Raw genomic sequence first — 16711 nt, 5'->3', positions numbered from 1 at the left:
TAAGGATTTTGTACAGCTATTGGGGTATGAAACTGCCTGGTGTTCTCACAGATAGCAACATTGTTCGGTTCAAAATCTAAGTCTACCATTTATGCCATGACCAGATATCATTTTCTGATAGTCCTTTAAGAGGAGATAGTCCTCTTTCAGGATTGTTGTGAAGATTGATATAAAAAATGTAGAGTTCTAAGAAACACAATGGGCACCCAGTAAACGAGTGAGGTTTGTGATTATATAGCATCTTGGTAGTCTTTAATTGTTTTAATATCAGTTGAGGGTTTTTCCTATTATTTCTCCATTGTTTTCTCTATCTCCATTCCATTCCTGATTCCTCCTTTATATTTGTGGATCACTTGATTAAAAATTGATCACTTTAGCATAATTTCATTTTATTTTGGATCATTAATAAAAGTATAAAGACTATACAGTAAAAAAAGTAGTCTGCCTTCTCTATCTCCCAGACATCTAATTTTCCCAAAGCAGTCTTTGTTACCTATTGCTTGGTGTTTCCCAGGGACTGCTTTAACAAATGTGTATATAGTTTTAACTTTCCCACCAAAAAAGTGGTCTGGCGTAAACCTTGTTTGCTCTCTTGATCTTTGCCTTTTTATGAAGTTAGTACAAAAATTTTAATTACACACAGTTCATTTCATAAGGTGAGCACATAAGCATAGCTACCATTCAGGTCCAGTCAAATGCCACTTTAGTCTCCTTTGTGCCCTCAGCTATTACTCCTCACCACAGAAAACTGCATGCTGACACCAGAGATTTGTCTTGTGTGTTTGAAAGTTTAAATAAATTGTGTAGGTTTTCCACTGTCTAGGAAATGAGATGCATCCATGTTACTGCATGTACTAGTTTTTAATTCCTGTTTCATATCAAGTACTTACCTTCCTCATAACTTACCATACCTTAGAGATACTTTAATAGTGACAAAAGGTATCCAATCTCTTCATATAGTATGTTCCATATACCTTCTGTTTTACCCATTTTGAAATTATTTATGATAAAATATTTTTCCTTTTCAGTTCACCTTTTCAGCTGGTAATTCACGTTCTGAATTATACTTGCTAGCCTAAGAAACTATTTCATTTACATATCCTAAGAACTGTTGGTTTTATTGTTTAGTTATGTTTTGAATAGTTATATCTAGGAACCAGCTTCAAGTATATTTTAGGAAAGGACTTATTTTTTTTTTTGCTGGTCTTGGGGCTTGAACTCATGGCACTGTCCCTGAGCTTTTGTGTTCAAGGCTAGCACTCTGCCACTGGAGCCACAGTGTCATTTCCATTTCTTTTGGTGGTTAATTGGAGCTGAGAGTCTTGTGGACATTTCTGTCTGGGCTGGCTTTTGTCTATGGTCCTCAGATTTGTCTCCTTAGTAGCTAAGATTATAGGCACTTGGCTGGAAAGATTAGCAGCACCTGGCTAGAAAAGGACTTATTTTCAGTGATAACAATTATTTATGGTCTGACATCATACTTCTTAGAAATAAAATTAAGTTTTTGCTTTTAGAGTTGGTCTTATCAGGTCATTTAAAACTGTCTGAACTCGAACTGTTTCATTGCTGAAGATAAAGTAATTGAAGAAATTATTAATATTACAAATACATTAAATGGATTACCATTTGGTTTTGGTGGTATGGGTGTTAAAAATCAGAACCTCACAGTTCCTGGGCAGGTGTTCTACCACTTGAGCTGTGGCCCCAGCTAAGTAAATTTAAATTCATTTAATTTTCCTTCCTTCCTTCCTTCCTTCCTTCCTTCCTTCCTTCCTTCCTTCCTTCCTTCCTTCCTTCCTTCCTTCCTTCCTTCCTTCCTTCCTTCTCCCTCCCCCCCCCTTCTCTCATTCTCTTCCTCCTTCCATTCCCTCTCTTTAAAATTTTCTATAAGGTTTCTGTTGCCCAGACTAGTCTCAAATTTATGGACTTAAAGGAATCCTGGCCAACCTCTCAGTTGCTCAGACTTACTGACACAAGCACCATGCCTGGCAAAGTCATTTCTTGAATACTAAAAACCTCAGTTCCAAATTAATTGCAATCTTTAGGTCTTAAGTTCAACAGATGTACATCTCCGGTTTCATTTGTGTACATAATGCATTCCATGTATTGTTCTAAATCTCCTATTCAGGTAACAAACAAGTAGAAAAATACACTTCAAGTTCTCTGACCAGAGAAATAAGTGACAGCCCAAACTAGATGGTTATATATGTAAATGCCTCTGGCTATTATAGGAACTAGTCATTATTACCCTAATAAGTTGAAAAAAATGTTAGCAGCTTTCTTGTTAAGAGAAGAGCACTTATTTCTATTTGTTTTGAAAGTCTTCTATGTCTGCAAACTGATAATAAATAATCCCAGGGGAATCAACTCACTAATTAGTAACTAGAATTTAATCTGAGATGTTTACTTTGAAATTCTAGCTTAAATATGTTATTGGAAAAGCATTAAATTCTTTTATCCCCAGAAGACTTTTGTTATATATTAGTTGGGTGGATATAAACATATAATTCTTCTTTTTCATTCAGTTTGGATGCTCTCCCAAGAGTTACATGTCCAAACCATCCAGATGCAATTTTAGTAGAGGACTACAGAGCTGGTGATATGATCTGTCCTGAATGTGGCCTGGTTGTAGGTAAGTAGCTATTATAGTTTTAAGTTTCCATTTAGGATATTTTGCTTTTGTATATTTTATAGTGTCTTTTAGTGAACACATTTTGACTTCTTACAAGTTATTCATCTTTATCATTGAGGTTTAAAGCTAGCCCAGGCAAAAAATTAAGCGAGATCCCATCTCAGTAAGCCAAGGCATGGTATGGGATCTGCTACATGGAGGCATAATAGGAAAATGTCTGAGTCTAGCTCCCAGCAAAAACTACCCTACTGGAAAAATAAAGTTAGAAAGAGCTAGGACATGGCTCAAGTGGTAGAGTACCTGCACAGAAAGCATGACTCCTTGAGTCTAAACTCTAGTACTAGGAAGAAAAAATTGTAAATATTTAAGAAACAGAAATAAAAGTAAAATCTAGAGTAAGGCATTAAAGACTATGGTTACTCTTTACATTTTCCATTAACAGCTATTTTGTACAAAGTATTTCAAATCTAATCTGTGTTATTTAGCCCAGTAGTGTCAACAATGAACTTCACTCTTATTGGCTACTTTTTCAGAAGTGAAAGCTGAATATTCCTGAATTACCACACAGTAATTTGGTAGCTTAGCAGTGTTGATCTTCACTCTTATTGGCTATTTTTTCAGAAATGAAAGCTGAATATTCTTGAATTACCACACAGTAATTTGGTAGCTTAGAAGTGTTGATCTTCTTTTGAGTTTAGGACCAAGATTGAAATCTTTTGAATCATACTACTTCTATGACTACTACTACTATTAGGTTTTGCTGTAGGCTTACTAATATATATGTATAATATATATTATATGTTATATATTATTATATTATATATTATGTATATAATATATGTGTTATTATATATATATATATATATTTTTTTTTTTTTTGGTAGGTCATGGGGCTTGAACTCTGGGCCTGGGTGCAGTCCCTGAGGTCTTGAGCTCAAGGCTAGAAGTCTACCACTTGAGCCACAGCGCCACTTTCCTTATATTTTTTAGTTAAATACTAATAAATCTTATCTTTGCCCAGGAATACATGTGCTTATTTGTGAATCACACACAATAATAGTCACACACATCCATTGCTGTTGGAAGTTAAAGCTTCATTACTACACAGATTGTCAGCTAATATTTTTTCCAGCTTGTGCTATATTTTCAACTTTGTTAGACCTAGGAGTGAGTATAAAGCAATCTTATGTGCTTCAGAGTTCATTTTGCTTGTGCAGTTGTTTCTTTCTAACTTTTCTAAGTTTCTTTCTAACTGACATTGAGTAGTAAGCAATATAACAATATACTTGTCATTAGTTTTTGTCAGGATGTACTGAACACATGAATATTTTTTGTTGTTGTTGGTCGAGCTTGAACCTGGGGCTTGAGTACTGTCCTTGAGCTCTTTTTGTTCCAGGCTAGTACTCTACCACTTTGAGCCACAGCACCACTTCTGATTTTCTGGTGGTTAATTGGAGATAAGAGTCTTATAGACTTTCCTGCCCTAACTATCTTTGCCTGCAGTCCTCAGATATCAGCTTCCTGAGTAGGTAGGATTACAGGCATGAGCCACCAGCCCCTAGCCAGGTGAACATTTATAATTGATTTTTTTTTTTTTGCCAGTTCTGGAGCTTGAACTCAGGGCCTGAGCACTGTTCCTGGCTTCTTTTTGCTCATGGCTAGCACTCTGCCAATTGAGCCACAGTGCCACTTCTGGTGGTTTTCTGTATATGTGGTGCTGGGAATCGAACCCAGGGCTTCATGTAGTTGAGGCAAGCACTCTTGCTACTAGGCCATATTCCCAGCCCCATTTATAATTGATTTTGATGATAGGTAACAGTAACTTTGAACTCCAGTTAAGTGATATGTTACTGACAAAAAGAATCCTTTCTTTTAGTATTGCTTTATTGACTTAGTAATTTTGAACAACATCAGAACTATTGCAGCTAAGCTACTGTTAAATAGTGTCAAAATTGCTATAATTTATAGCTGTATTTCTTTATGAAATTGAATCTTATGATATAAATTTAAGAGCTAAAAATTCAGTAGGCTTTTTGTGATTGTGTAATTAAGTGTCCTGGAAGGGAAGAATCCATTCTCTGACCAGTGGCTGTTTTAAAATTTAAATTCCTATGGGTTTTCCTCAACAGTGGTCTCCTTGGAAACATACCAAGATCTGCTACATGTATGGAAATTCACAATAAAACATTAACATTGCACAATTAACGTGAGCTAATAAAAATGTGAGGAAAAATAAGCACTACGGGGGGAAAAAAAACCACCTAAAATTCAGAATTGTTTTTGTATTTTAATTTGCATATTGTCACCAACTTCCCTTAATATCAAAGTCACCCAAGATACTGGCCAACTTTGATGATCATATGCATATGTGTGTGTATGTCTGTGCTAATGCTAGGCTTTGAATCCAAGGTTTTGCATATACTAAGTAAATGCTTACTGAGCTATGTTCCCAGCCCCTTTCATTTTTACAATTGAATATTGTCCCTTCCAACCTAGAAACTAGGAGAGCCCATTATTATTTCTTGTTTTAATGAAATAATTTATAATAGAAAACATTCATATATGATATAGACTGCCTGTTCCAGCTCCTAGTAACCAACACTTTTTCAGTCCTTTACTTGGTCTTGAAGCTACCATCCAGTCTCAAAACCAGTACAACATGACTTTTATTTTTCTAAAAGAAAATAATTTGTTTCACTTCCATAACAAACCACTTCAAAAATCTTACGAGGCTTTAACCAAAAACTTTTTGCTTATATGTTTTTATTGCTCAAATCTTTCAGAGGATGTCTATGATCAGTAAGCATGGGCTGGACCTGTAGTATCTACTTCTGCAGTAGCTTCTTTGCTTGAATTTCTGTGTTCCATGACTCTCCTGTGTGGATCAGTCATTCTCCAGGAAGATAGTTATTGCCAAGAGCAAGTGTTCTGAGATAAAAAGTATAAATTAGACTCAAGGTAGTTAAGAGCTGTTCCTAGAATTGTAGGAGGATCCCTTTTGTATTCTTGTGTCCATTCAGTAGTCATAGGACCCACCTAGATTATGAAAATGGAGAAATAGGCCCCACTTCAACTTGAAAGTGACAGGATCAAAATGCCCAAGAAACACAGAGAGATATTCTGTTATCCTTGGAAAATACAATTTGTCCCACATTTGTAGTGGGCTTTTTTAATCTATTGGTATGCTCCAATATATAAGTAGTTGTGAAATATTTGGCTTCTCCAGTAACTTTCAATTTTTGTAGCTTTTTGAAAGTGTCAACTTTGCCAATGTTAATAAGTATGTAACTTTTCCTCTTTCATTTGATATGAATTTTTCAACATAAGAAATGTCTATCATATTAGCTATCTCATATTACAGTGACTCTTAAGATACTGGTACTGACTTTAGACAGAACAATTTTTAAAGCAAAGTTCTGTAAATTCCATGAAACTATTGGTTCTCTTTTTGTGGTGGTCCCCCTCTCACCAAATTCTACAAATATAATCATGACATTGATGAAGATGCATTATACTCATAAACTGACATGTTTAATTGAAACCCCTTTGTACAACTATTTAAAGATAATTACATAAGTAAGTATTTTAAAAAGCAAAAATTAACAATAGATAGCGGTATAATCATACTTGGATCTTCAGTACATAAATTTGACTTTACCATTAATTTGTAATCTGCAAAGTATTAGCTTAGCAAGACATTACAGTGTTTATTAATTATGTGAAAGTGGTATTTGGGGTATGTAGTTGAAGTGCAGAGCATGTAAGGCCTGGATTCAACTGCAAGCATTTCCTTTCCCTCTTACCAAAAATAAATAAATAAATAAATAAATAAAAATTATTGATCTGTCATGACTTTTGATGTCTTTCTTTCCTCAGTTCATTCTGGATATTGTTTTTAAACATGAATCCATGAATACACATTAAAAATGAGCTGGGAATATGTTTTAAAAGTAATCTCCATTTGTAGAAATTTTAATGCAGTTTAGACATTGGTAGCATACTGAGGAACACAAATCTGTACTCTTTAAAAATTTTTTTAAATTGTTATAAAGGTGAGGTTCAGAGGGGTTACAGTTACATAAGTCAGATAAAGATGTTTCCTTTAACTTTATAATTTACCACATTCTTTGAGACTTGTAGTTTTAGATTTTTTTTATCTCTTTATATTTTCCTTGTCACCAGACCCAGACATCAATTTCTTATACCGCATATATCTACTAATTTGTGTCTCAGTTGATCTTAATATAAATAGGAGACAGTGGTTTTACAGACTAGGCTTAGCTTTACTATTTACTAGTTAATAAAATGTGTATCTGAAAATGGAGAGACAAAGGGTAAACAAATGCAGCAGTTGTACTCAGACTGTTGAAAAAGAACTGTATAAAATGTGGATGGGGATGGGTTGGGGAAACTGGGAGAGAGCAAAGGAAGGGATGCCATTGCCCAAAAGAAATGTATTCATTACCTGACTTACGAAATGGTAACCCTTCTGTATATTGCCTTAACAATAAAAATTCTCCTCCCTCCAAACTGGCATGTTAATTTGTAAAATACATAGGTCAGTATAATTATACATTTGTTCTGGGAATACTAGTGGTCTTTCCTTTTAATTTTGTCCAAAATGAAAGAGCAATTTGAGTCTGAGGTTCCATTCTGTATAGCAAGTCAGTTGCAACATGTGTTTGAATAATTGCTGTGAATTAGCATATTTAATACTCATAGTAATTATCTGCTTTTTAAAGAGGAAAGACTTAGGATTTAGTTTAATATGTCCAAGTTACATCTTAAAATATTTATATTTCATTTCACATTCTTGCTTTGGCATTCTTGTAATCCTTCAGATAAAGCATTCTTGCCTAACTTATAATTTTTAACTAGGGTGCAGTTTTCTTTTTACTTGATAAACACACTGCTCTTGGAGGTAAGTTTTTGTTTTTCATTTTACAGAAAGAGAAACCAAGGCTCTTAGGTAATTAGCTCAATAATCCATATGTAGAAAAGCAAAAAGGATTCTCCATCTAGTAAGCAATACTCCTTGTGTCTGTCACTGAGCTGGGCACTGAGAGGGACACAGAGATGAAATGCTCTAAGCAAGCTTTGTTGATAACAGCTGTGTAACACATCTTCCACATATGGAGAGAACACAAGGGAGGAAAGTGGTGATTTCCTAGGGAAATTACTAGTGAATCACAGGATTAAGAATGAGTAAAGGTTTATAGAGGAAAGTCATTTTAACTAGAGAGAAAAAGAAATCTGTGATGTGGAATGGAAAAGGTTAGCATGTGAATGACTTAACGTGGTTGGGGCTGAGGTTAGAGTGTTAGGGTCTTCTCAGGTTAGATGCTGCTGCTGACCCAGGTGTATCTGAGGAAAAGTGAGTTAGATGGAGATATTCAGAGATGGAACCAACAGTGTATTTTCCTTTAGAAAACTTTCCAGGATGGTAGTTACACTGTTAATTTGTACAGCTGTGTTTTCTTTTGTGTTGGTTTTTATTTGGGGGACAATCCTGAACATTAAAGGTAGGTTTATGGATGGGTCAAGGAAATAAACTATGACATTATTTATTCCTAGGACTGAATTAATTTTGAGTTTCTCTCTGTTTGTGAGTACATAAACTGATACAGATTAGATATGTATTATCAACAGTATTTAAAAAGTGTGTTTGTTTGCACACATGTGTATGCTCATGATAGTACTGGGGCTTGAACTCAGGTCCTTGCCCCATCACTTGGCTTTTTCTGCTCAAGACTAGCACTTTACCACTTGAGCTACACCTCTACTTTTGGCCTTTTGGGGGTTAGTTGGAAGTAAGAGTCTCATGGATTTGTCTGCCCTGGTCTGGTTTTGAAATGAGATCCTTGAATCTTAGTTTACCAATAGCTCTGGTGCCTGGTATAATAGGATATCTCTTGATCAAAGTTCTCTTTAAAATTGTCTTTATTGCAGTTTCTGGTAAGAATATATAGTGGTATGACCATGACCCTAGGTACATCCAACTCTACATTCCACCCTGAAGTGTAATTAAAAAGAATGGTTGAAGAAGTCTTAAAATAGTATCCCCAAATTATTGTTTTCACAGACTAGATTTATCTAAAAACATTCAGTTTAAGACAACAGTTTTTTTTTTCTCTTTTTTAGGATGTTCTGATACATTGAAAGTACTAAAAATATCTTGGAATAAACTACTAAAAAAGTTACTTAAAAAAATCCTAGACAAATTTTCTTGATGAAAATGCTAAAATAAAATAGATTTAACCCCAATTCTTTTTGTCACTTGATGTGACAATAGGCCATGGAACTTGCTTTGCCCGGGCTGGCATTATACCATGATCCTCAGATCTCAGCCTCCTGAGTAGCTAGGATTGCAGGTGAGCCACCAGCACCCAGGCTGGACTTTTTTTTAATAAATGAACATATACATAAATCCCTCTAAAATAAAGTTCTGTTTTCTGTTTGTTACTGAAACAGCACTGATAAACTATTCACTGGTGTTTTGCATTCCCATTTTTGGGAGGGAGTACATGAGATGATGGTACTGCTCTACTGACTGAAGTTGTTTGATTTTTCTTGTCTAGTTTTGGCCAGTGGATATAAGTAGAAATGTTAATGTCATTTTGGGTCAGAAACCATAAATCAGTGCATAATTTACCACATAGCCTTTTCCCTATGAGGGTGACTACCAAGATCTCTGGTGGTAGAGATTTTTTTTTTTTGCCAGTCCTGGGCCTTGGACTCAGGGCCTGAGCACTGTCCCTGGCTTCTTCCCGCTCAAGGCTAGCTAGCACTCTACCACTTGAGCCACAGCGCCGCTCCTGGCCGTTTTCTGTATATGTGGTGCTGGGGAATCGAACTTAGGGCCTCGTGTATCCGAGGCAGGCACTCTTGCCACTAGGCCATATCCCCAGCCCACGGTGGTAGAGATTTTAGTACCTTGAATAATGGTAGCATAAAAAGCCTCCAGCTGTCCACCTGTGTATATGTAGCATAAATAAGAAATTTTCATTTTATGATACATATAAGAAAGCAGTATCTAAAAAAACACTGTGGTCTGCAAAGATAATATTTAATAAATGTAACAATTATTTTTAATATACTAATTAAAATGGAATCATGCTTTACTAGAAGGACTGTATATATTTGTCATTTGTATGTATAATGGTTCAGGTCTTTCTATTTGAAATTAAAAACATTGTTCCAACAGTCAGGACTAGTGCTTTTTTTTTTTTTGATGATAAAAGGATGGATTTATTGGGGAAGTAAAAAGCAAACCGACCGGGCAGGGTTGCAGAAACTGCGACCCCATGCAGCCTTTCAGGCCTGGTTAAGGATCAGTGCTTTTAATGTAAAAGAAATGAAACTCAAGCATTGGCAATGGGAGGTGGAGCCACTGATGGAGTTCTGTGTCTAGAATATTCAAGTCAAATTTGAAAAATTAGTGGTCTGCTAAAAGTGACTGTCAGTCCTGTGAGGTAAAAGCATCAGTTCAAGTACAGTCTGGGGTGCACAAGACCTGAATACAGCTGAATATAAGCATATCAAATAAAAGAACTGCTAGTTAACAAATGAGTTGGGTTTTTTGTTGTTGTTGTATTTTGAGACAGAGTCTCTTGGTGTATCCCAGGCTGGATTTGAACTCAAAATCTTCTTTTTTTTTTTTTTTTTTGCCAGTCCTGGGGCTTGGACTCAGGGCCTGAACACTGTCCCTGGCTTCTTTTTGCTCAAGGCTAGCACTCTGCCACTTGAGCCACAGCACCCCTTCTGGCCATTTTCTGTATATGTGGTGCTGGGGAAGTGAACCCAGGGCCTCATGTATACGAGGCAAGCACTCTTGCCACTAGGCCATATCCCCAGCCCCTCAAAATCTTCTTGCCTCAGATCTTAAATAAGATATTTAAAGAAGGGAAAATATCAATACTTCGAAATCTAAAAGATCTTTTTTTTTTGGCCAGTCCTGGGCCTTGGACTCAGGGCCTGAGCACTGTCCCTGGCTTCTTCCCGCTCAAGGCTAGCACTCTGCCACTTGAGCCACAGCACCGCTTCTGGCCGTTTTCTGTATATGTGGTGCTGGGGAATCGAACCTAGGGCCTCGTGTATCCGAGGCAGGCACTCTTGCCACTAGGCTATATCCCCAGCCCTAAAAGATCTTTTTTGTGTGTGCGCAGGTCCTGGGGCTTGAACTCAAGGCCTGGGTGCTGTCCATGAGAGCTGCTTTTGCTCAAGGCTAGTGCTTTACCATTTGAGCAACAGCAGCACTTTATGCTTTTTCTGAGTAGTTTACTGGAGAGTCTTGTGGACTTTTCTGCTTAGACTGGCTTTGAACCACAATCCTCAGATCTCAGTCTCCTGAGTAGCTAGGATTACAGGCATGAGACCCCAGCTTGAAAGATCTTAAGGAAAGATTATTCTTTTGTCTAAGATGATTGCTACAAGCCAGGTATTGGTGGCTCACACTTGGACTCCTTCTACTTTTGAGGCTGAGGTTTGAGGATTGCAGTTCAAAGCCACCCTGGGGCAGGAATGTTTGTGAGACTCTTGCCTCCAGCTTACCAGCAGAAAGCTGGAGCTCAAGAGGTAAGACTGCTAGCCCTTACCTCAGGGATAGCACCCAGGCCCTGAGTTTAGGCCTCAGGATAGATAGGCATAGAAGAAGAAAGAAAAAGAGGAAGAAGATTGCTGCCACAAATCCCCAAAATATAGGTTTAATTCAAAATCAGTATATTGATGGAAGTGAATTTAAATTTGTTTGGGTATAATGACAAACTGTAAAAGGATTAGATATTAAAAGTGATATTAAATTTTGGTTGTATACATACTGGTATAACCAACACCCTAAACCTGGTATGAAGTCCATTTCCCCTTCTTTAGAAGTTCGTTATGCCTCTTTCTCACATCCCCATTTGAGTAAGATCATACAATATGGACCTTCTGAACACAAAATAGTGTGTGTGGGTTGCTTTGTTGTTGTTGGGGTGTGTGTGTGTGTGTGTATATATGTGCGCGCGCGCGTGCGCACTGATACCAGGGCTTGAATTTAAGGCCACAAGCTCTTGCTTGTTTTTGTTTTTATTTACCCAGTGTTGGGTACTTCTGCTGCAGCTCTACTTCTGGCTTTTTGCTGATTAATTGGAGATAAAGAATCTTATGGATCTTCCTGCCTGAGTTGGCTTTGAACCTCAATTCTCAGGTCTCCATCTCTTGAGTAGCTAGGTCCCCAGTGCTTAGCTAATTTTGTCCAGGCTGTCTTTAAACTTGGTCCTGGGCTGGGGATATGGCCTAGTGGCAAGAGTGCTCGCCTCGTATACATGAAGCCCTGGGTTCGATTCCCCAGCACCACATATACAGGAAACGGCCAGAAGGGGCGCTGTGGCTCAAGTGGCACAGTGCTAGCCTTGAGCAAAAAGAAGCCAGGGACAGTGCTCAGGCCCTGAGACCAAGCCCCAGGACTGGCCAAAAACAAAACAAAAATAAACTTGAGGTCCTTTTGCCCTGTCCTCCCAAGATGTTGGGAAAAACAGGCATGTGCCATGTCTTTCTATAGATAGTCTAGTTCTGAAGAGAGATCCATTGTCAATATTTTCCTGTTGATGAATATTGAAGTGTTTTCCAATTTTTAGGTAGTGCAAGTAATGTGGCTACTAATATTCTTATGTGAGATTTTTATAAATTATTACTTAAAGGGAGAATTTTCAAGTGATAAGAGGTATTTCAAAGTGATTGGACTACCTTACACTGTTGTGCTTTTGAGAATTATTGTCAATTTGCTCTTAAAAAAGTGAAATTTGTATTTTCTTTAGGATATGATAAAATGTCATAGCACTCCTTGATACCTTAGCATATAGCTTGAAAGCTGCATATGTGTATATGCATGTATATATGAGATATACTTTTCTGGATAAGGACCTTAATTAAAAGTGTTAAAGATAATAAAATAATATATATGATATATATTTTGGGTGTTATAACCTAATGCACACTTCCCATCTGGTAATAATTAAGTAAATCAGTGTATAGTTTAGAAGAGAGTTAATAGAAGCTTACGTTTCTATTTCAAGAGTTTAAGGATATGTGAAGTTCTGTGCATGTGTGTGCTTCTTAGTTGGCAGGTCTTTTCCTTGTAAAGGTTAATTGTAAGTAAGCTTCCCTGACAAAGGTTGATTATATCAAGTGTTATGGCTGCCTTGTATACTTATCCCTTCAGAAGATTCTACATTGCAGTTGTTGTCCAGAGCAGCTTTTTTTTTTTTTCTTTGTCCTGGGGCTTGAACTGAGGGCCTGGGCACTGTCCCTGGCCTTTTTTTTGCTCAAGGCTAGCACTCTACCACTTGAACCACGGAGCCACTTCTGTCTTTTTCTATATATGTGGCGCTGAGGAATCAAGCCCAGGGCTTCATGTATGCGAGGCAAGCACTCTACCACTAGGCCATATTCCCACCCCCCCCAGAGCAGCTTTTTAAATCCTACCTCATTTAGATTTCTTTAAATGAGAATACTTTATATATTCCTATTTTTCCTTATCTGAATGGTTCCTCCTTATTTCTCAATATTTGTGCATCTAATTTACTGGCTAGTGGGTTGTTTTGGGAGTTTTGTTTTCTTGCAAATAGTATTTTGGCCAGTTAAAAAAAGCCATTCCCTTTAAAATCAGGATCGAGGCAGGGATGTCCACTCTCTCCCCTGCTCTTCAACATAGTACTAGAATTCCTAGCCAGAGCAATTAGGCAAGAAGAAAATATAAAGGGGATCCAAATAGGAAAAGATGAAGTTAAACTTTCTCTCTTCGCAGATGACATGATCTTATACCTAAAGAATCCCATAGACTCTACCCCCAAGCTACTAGAGCTGATCCAAAACTTTGGCAAAGTTGCAGGATATAAAATAAACCCTCAAAAATCAATGGCCTTTCTCTATGCTAATGACCCGAAGACCGAGGTGGAAATCAGGAAAGCAGCTCCTTTTGCAATAGCCCCCCAAAACATAAAATACCTAGGAATAACCTTAACCAAAGAAGTGAAAGACCTCTTTGATGAGAACTTTAAAAGCTTGAAAAATGAAATTAAGTCAGAACTAAGGAAATGGAAAAACCTCTCATGCTCCTGGATTGGGAGGATTAATATAATCAAAATGGCAATATTGCCAAAGGCTATCTACAAATTCAATGCAATACCCATTAATATCCCAACACCATTTTTTAATGAAATAGAGGAAGCAATCCAGAAATTCATATGGAACAATAAAAGACCTAGAATAGCAAAAACAATCCTAAGCAGAAAGAACAGTGCTGGAGGAATTACAATACCCAACTTCAAGCTGTATTATAAAGCTATAGTAATAAAAACAGCCTGGTATTGGCACCGGAACAGACCTGAAGACCAATGGAACAGAATTGAAGACCCAGAAATGAATCCACAGAACTAAGCCTACTTAATCTTTGATAAAGGAGCTAAAACAATAGCTTGGAAGAAAGATAGCCCCCTTAACAAATGGTGCTGGCAAAGCTGGTTCAACACATGCAACAGACTAAAACTAGATCCTTAAATATCACCTTGCACCAGAATCAATTCCAAATGGATTAAAGACCTCGAAATCCAAACAGACACCCTGAAAACACTAAAGGAAGGAGTAGGAGAAACATTTGGGCTCCTTGGCCCAGGATGGAACTTCCTTAACAAAGACCCAGAAAGGCTACAAATCAAAGAAAGGTTGGACAAATGGGACTGCTTAAAACTGCAGAGCTTCTGCATGGCAAAGAACATAGCTCGCAAGATAAACAGAAAGCCCACAGACTGGGAGAAGATCTTTACCGGCCATTCAACGGACAAAGGCCTCATATCTAAAATATATGCAGAACTAAAAAAATTACCTTCTTTCAAAACAAAACCGCAAAGAACCAATAACCCCCTCATCAAGTGGGCTAAAGACTTACAAAGAGACTTCTCTGATGAGGAAATGAGAATAGCCAAAAGACATATGAAAACGTGCTCTACATCACTGGCCATAAAAGAAATGCAAATCAAAACAATATTGAGATTCCATCTTACCCCGGTAAGAACGTCATATCAAGAAAACTAACAATTGTTGGAGGGGATGTGGCCAAAAGGGAACCCTACTTCATTGTTGGTGGGAATGTAAACTGGTTCAGCCACTCTGGCAAGCAGTATGGAGATTCCTCAGAAGGCTAAATATAGAACTCCCCTATGACCCAGCAGCCCCACTTTTGGGTATCTATCCAAAAGACCACAAAAAAATTCACAGTAAAGCCACCAGCACAACAATGTTCATCACAGCACAATTTGTCATAGCTAGAATATGGAAGCAACCCAGATGCCCCTCAGTAGACGAATGGATCAGGAAAATGTGGTACAAATACACAATGGAATTTTATGCCTCTATCAGAAAGAATGACATTGCCCCATTTGTAAGGAAATGGAAGGACTTGGAAAAAATTATACTAAGTGAAGTGAGCCAGACCCAAAGAAACATGGACTCTATGGTCTCCCTTATTGGGAATAATTAGTACAGGTTTAGGGAAGTCATAGCAGAGCATCACAAGAGCCCAATAGCTATACCCTTATGAACACATATAAGATGATGCTAAGTGAAATGAACTCCATGTTATGGAAACGATTGTTATATCACAGTTGTAACTACTTTCAACATCCCATCTGTATCTGTAGCTTCTATTATTGATGATGTTCTTGTATCACCTTCCTGTGTTTGTACCTACACTATCTCTGTAATCTTATCTGAGTATATTGGAAACCGTGTATACTGGTATTAGAAGTAGGAAATTGAAAGGGAATACCAAAATTGAGAGACACAGAGTAAAAAAAGACAAACAACTACAAAAGCAATACTTGTAAAACTGTTTGGTGTAAGTGAACTGAACACCTCAGGGGGGGAAAGGGAAGGGGGGGAGGGGGTATGAAGGACAAGGTAACAAACAGTACAAGAAATGTATGCAATGCCTAACATATGAAACTGTAAACTCTCTTTACATCAGTTTGATAATAAAAATTTGAAAAAAAAACCACACAAAATGGTTCTTATCACAAACCACAGATCGTAGAAGATGGCATTTAAGTCATTCCCATGTATGTGGGAAGATTACATTGCAATAATCTTATAATTATTTTCTAATCCATTTTATCTTTTAAAAGGCAACATAAAGCAAGCAGTAAAAGATACTCTCGGTGAGGTCCTTTTTGGGCCAAAGGAGAAAATTCTATGAACTTATAATAAGCAAAGCTACATCTTGGCTTACTATTAGTAGTAACTCTCTATGGGCATACCTACCTGCCTTTTCTTTACTTTGCTGTCTTAAAATAATATCTATGTTATTTAGATATTGTTAGAGAATGATTACATTACCTTAAGCCTTTTGGATTTAGTATGGTTTGATCATGTGCATGTTTGTATTTTTATTTAGATAAGTAGAAAAATTAGATTTACTTTTTTCCCTTTGAGAACTAAGCATGTTAGGAATCACATATCACATTAATTTTCGGATTCCACAAAGGAAATTAACTTTTTCTTAAAATACTGTTGTGAGCTGGACACCTGTATCTCATGCCTGTAATCCTAGCTTCTTAGAAGGCTGAGATGTGAGAATTGTGGTTCAAAGTCCACTTGGGCAAGAAAGTCTGTGAGATCTCCAGTTAACTACCAGAAAACTAGAAGTGGCACTGTGGCTCACTGGTATAGTGCTAGCCTTGAGTGTAAGAGCTCTGAGATAGTACGCATGTCCTGAGTTTAAGCCCCATGACTGACAAAACAATGCTGTTGTGTTCATGACATGACTTTAGTGAGAACAGCATGTCATAAAAAGGATCTCTTTAATGAGCTCTTTGAGACAGGCTTGTTTGTTAGTATTCTAGTAAAGTTCTAGTGCATATATAGATTTTAGGCTACTTTTAAGTTTTTTTTTTTTTTTGGCCAGTCCTGGGCCTTGGACTCAGGGCCTGAGCACTGTCCCTGGCTTCTTCCCGCTCAAGGCTAGCACTCTGCCCCTTGAGCCACAGCGCCACTTCTGGCCATTTTCTGTATATGTGGTGCTGGGGAATCGAACCTAGGGCCTCG

At 37.3% G+C, this 16711-nt stretch overlaps 1 protein-coding gene across 2 annotated transcripts in view; it reads left to right on the top strand.

Moving 5' to 3' along the window:
- Positions 1-16711, top strand: part of Gtf2b (general transcription factor IIB) — a 28551-nt gene that overhangs the window by 2103 nt on the left and 9737 nt on the right. For both annotated transcript variants that reach the window (XM_048351715.1, XM_048351714.1), the window contains exon 2: positions 2526-2632. In XM_048351715.1, the coding sequence (XP_048207672.1) occupies positions 2526-2632 (107 nt within the window). The remainder of the gene's footprint in view (positions 1-2525; positions 2633-16711) is intronic.

The sequence above is a fragment of the Perognathus longimembris genome, chromosome 7 (genome assembly GCF_023159225.1).
Source record: "Perognathus longimembris pacificus isolate PPM17 chromosome 7, ASM2315922v1, whole genome shotgun sequence".
In the NCBI taxonomy this organism is placed as follows: Eukaryota; Metazoa; Chordata; class Mammalia; order Rodentia; family Heteromyidae; genus Perognathus; species Perognathus longimembris.
The sequence above is the reverse complement of the archived record's forward strand: the minus strand, read 5'-3'. Positions and strand labels throughout refer to the sequence as shown.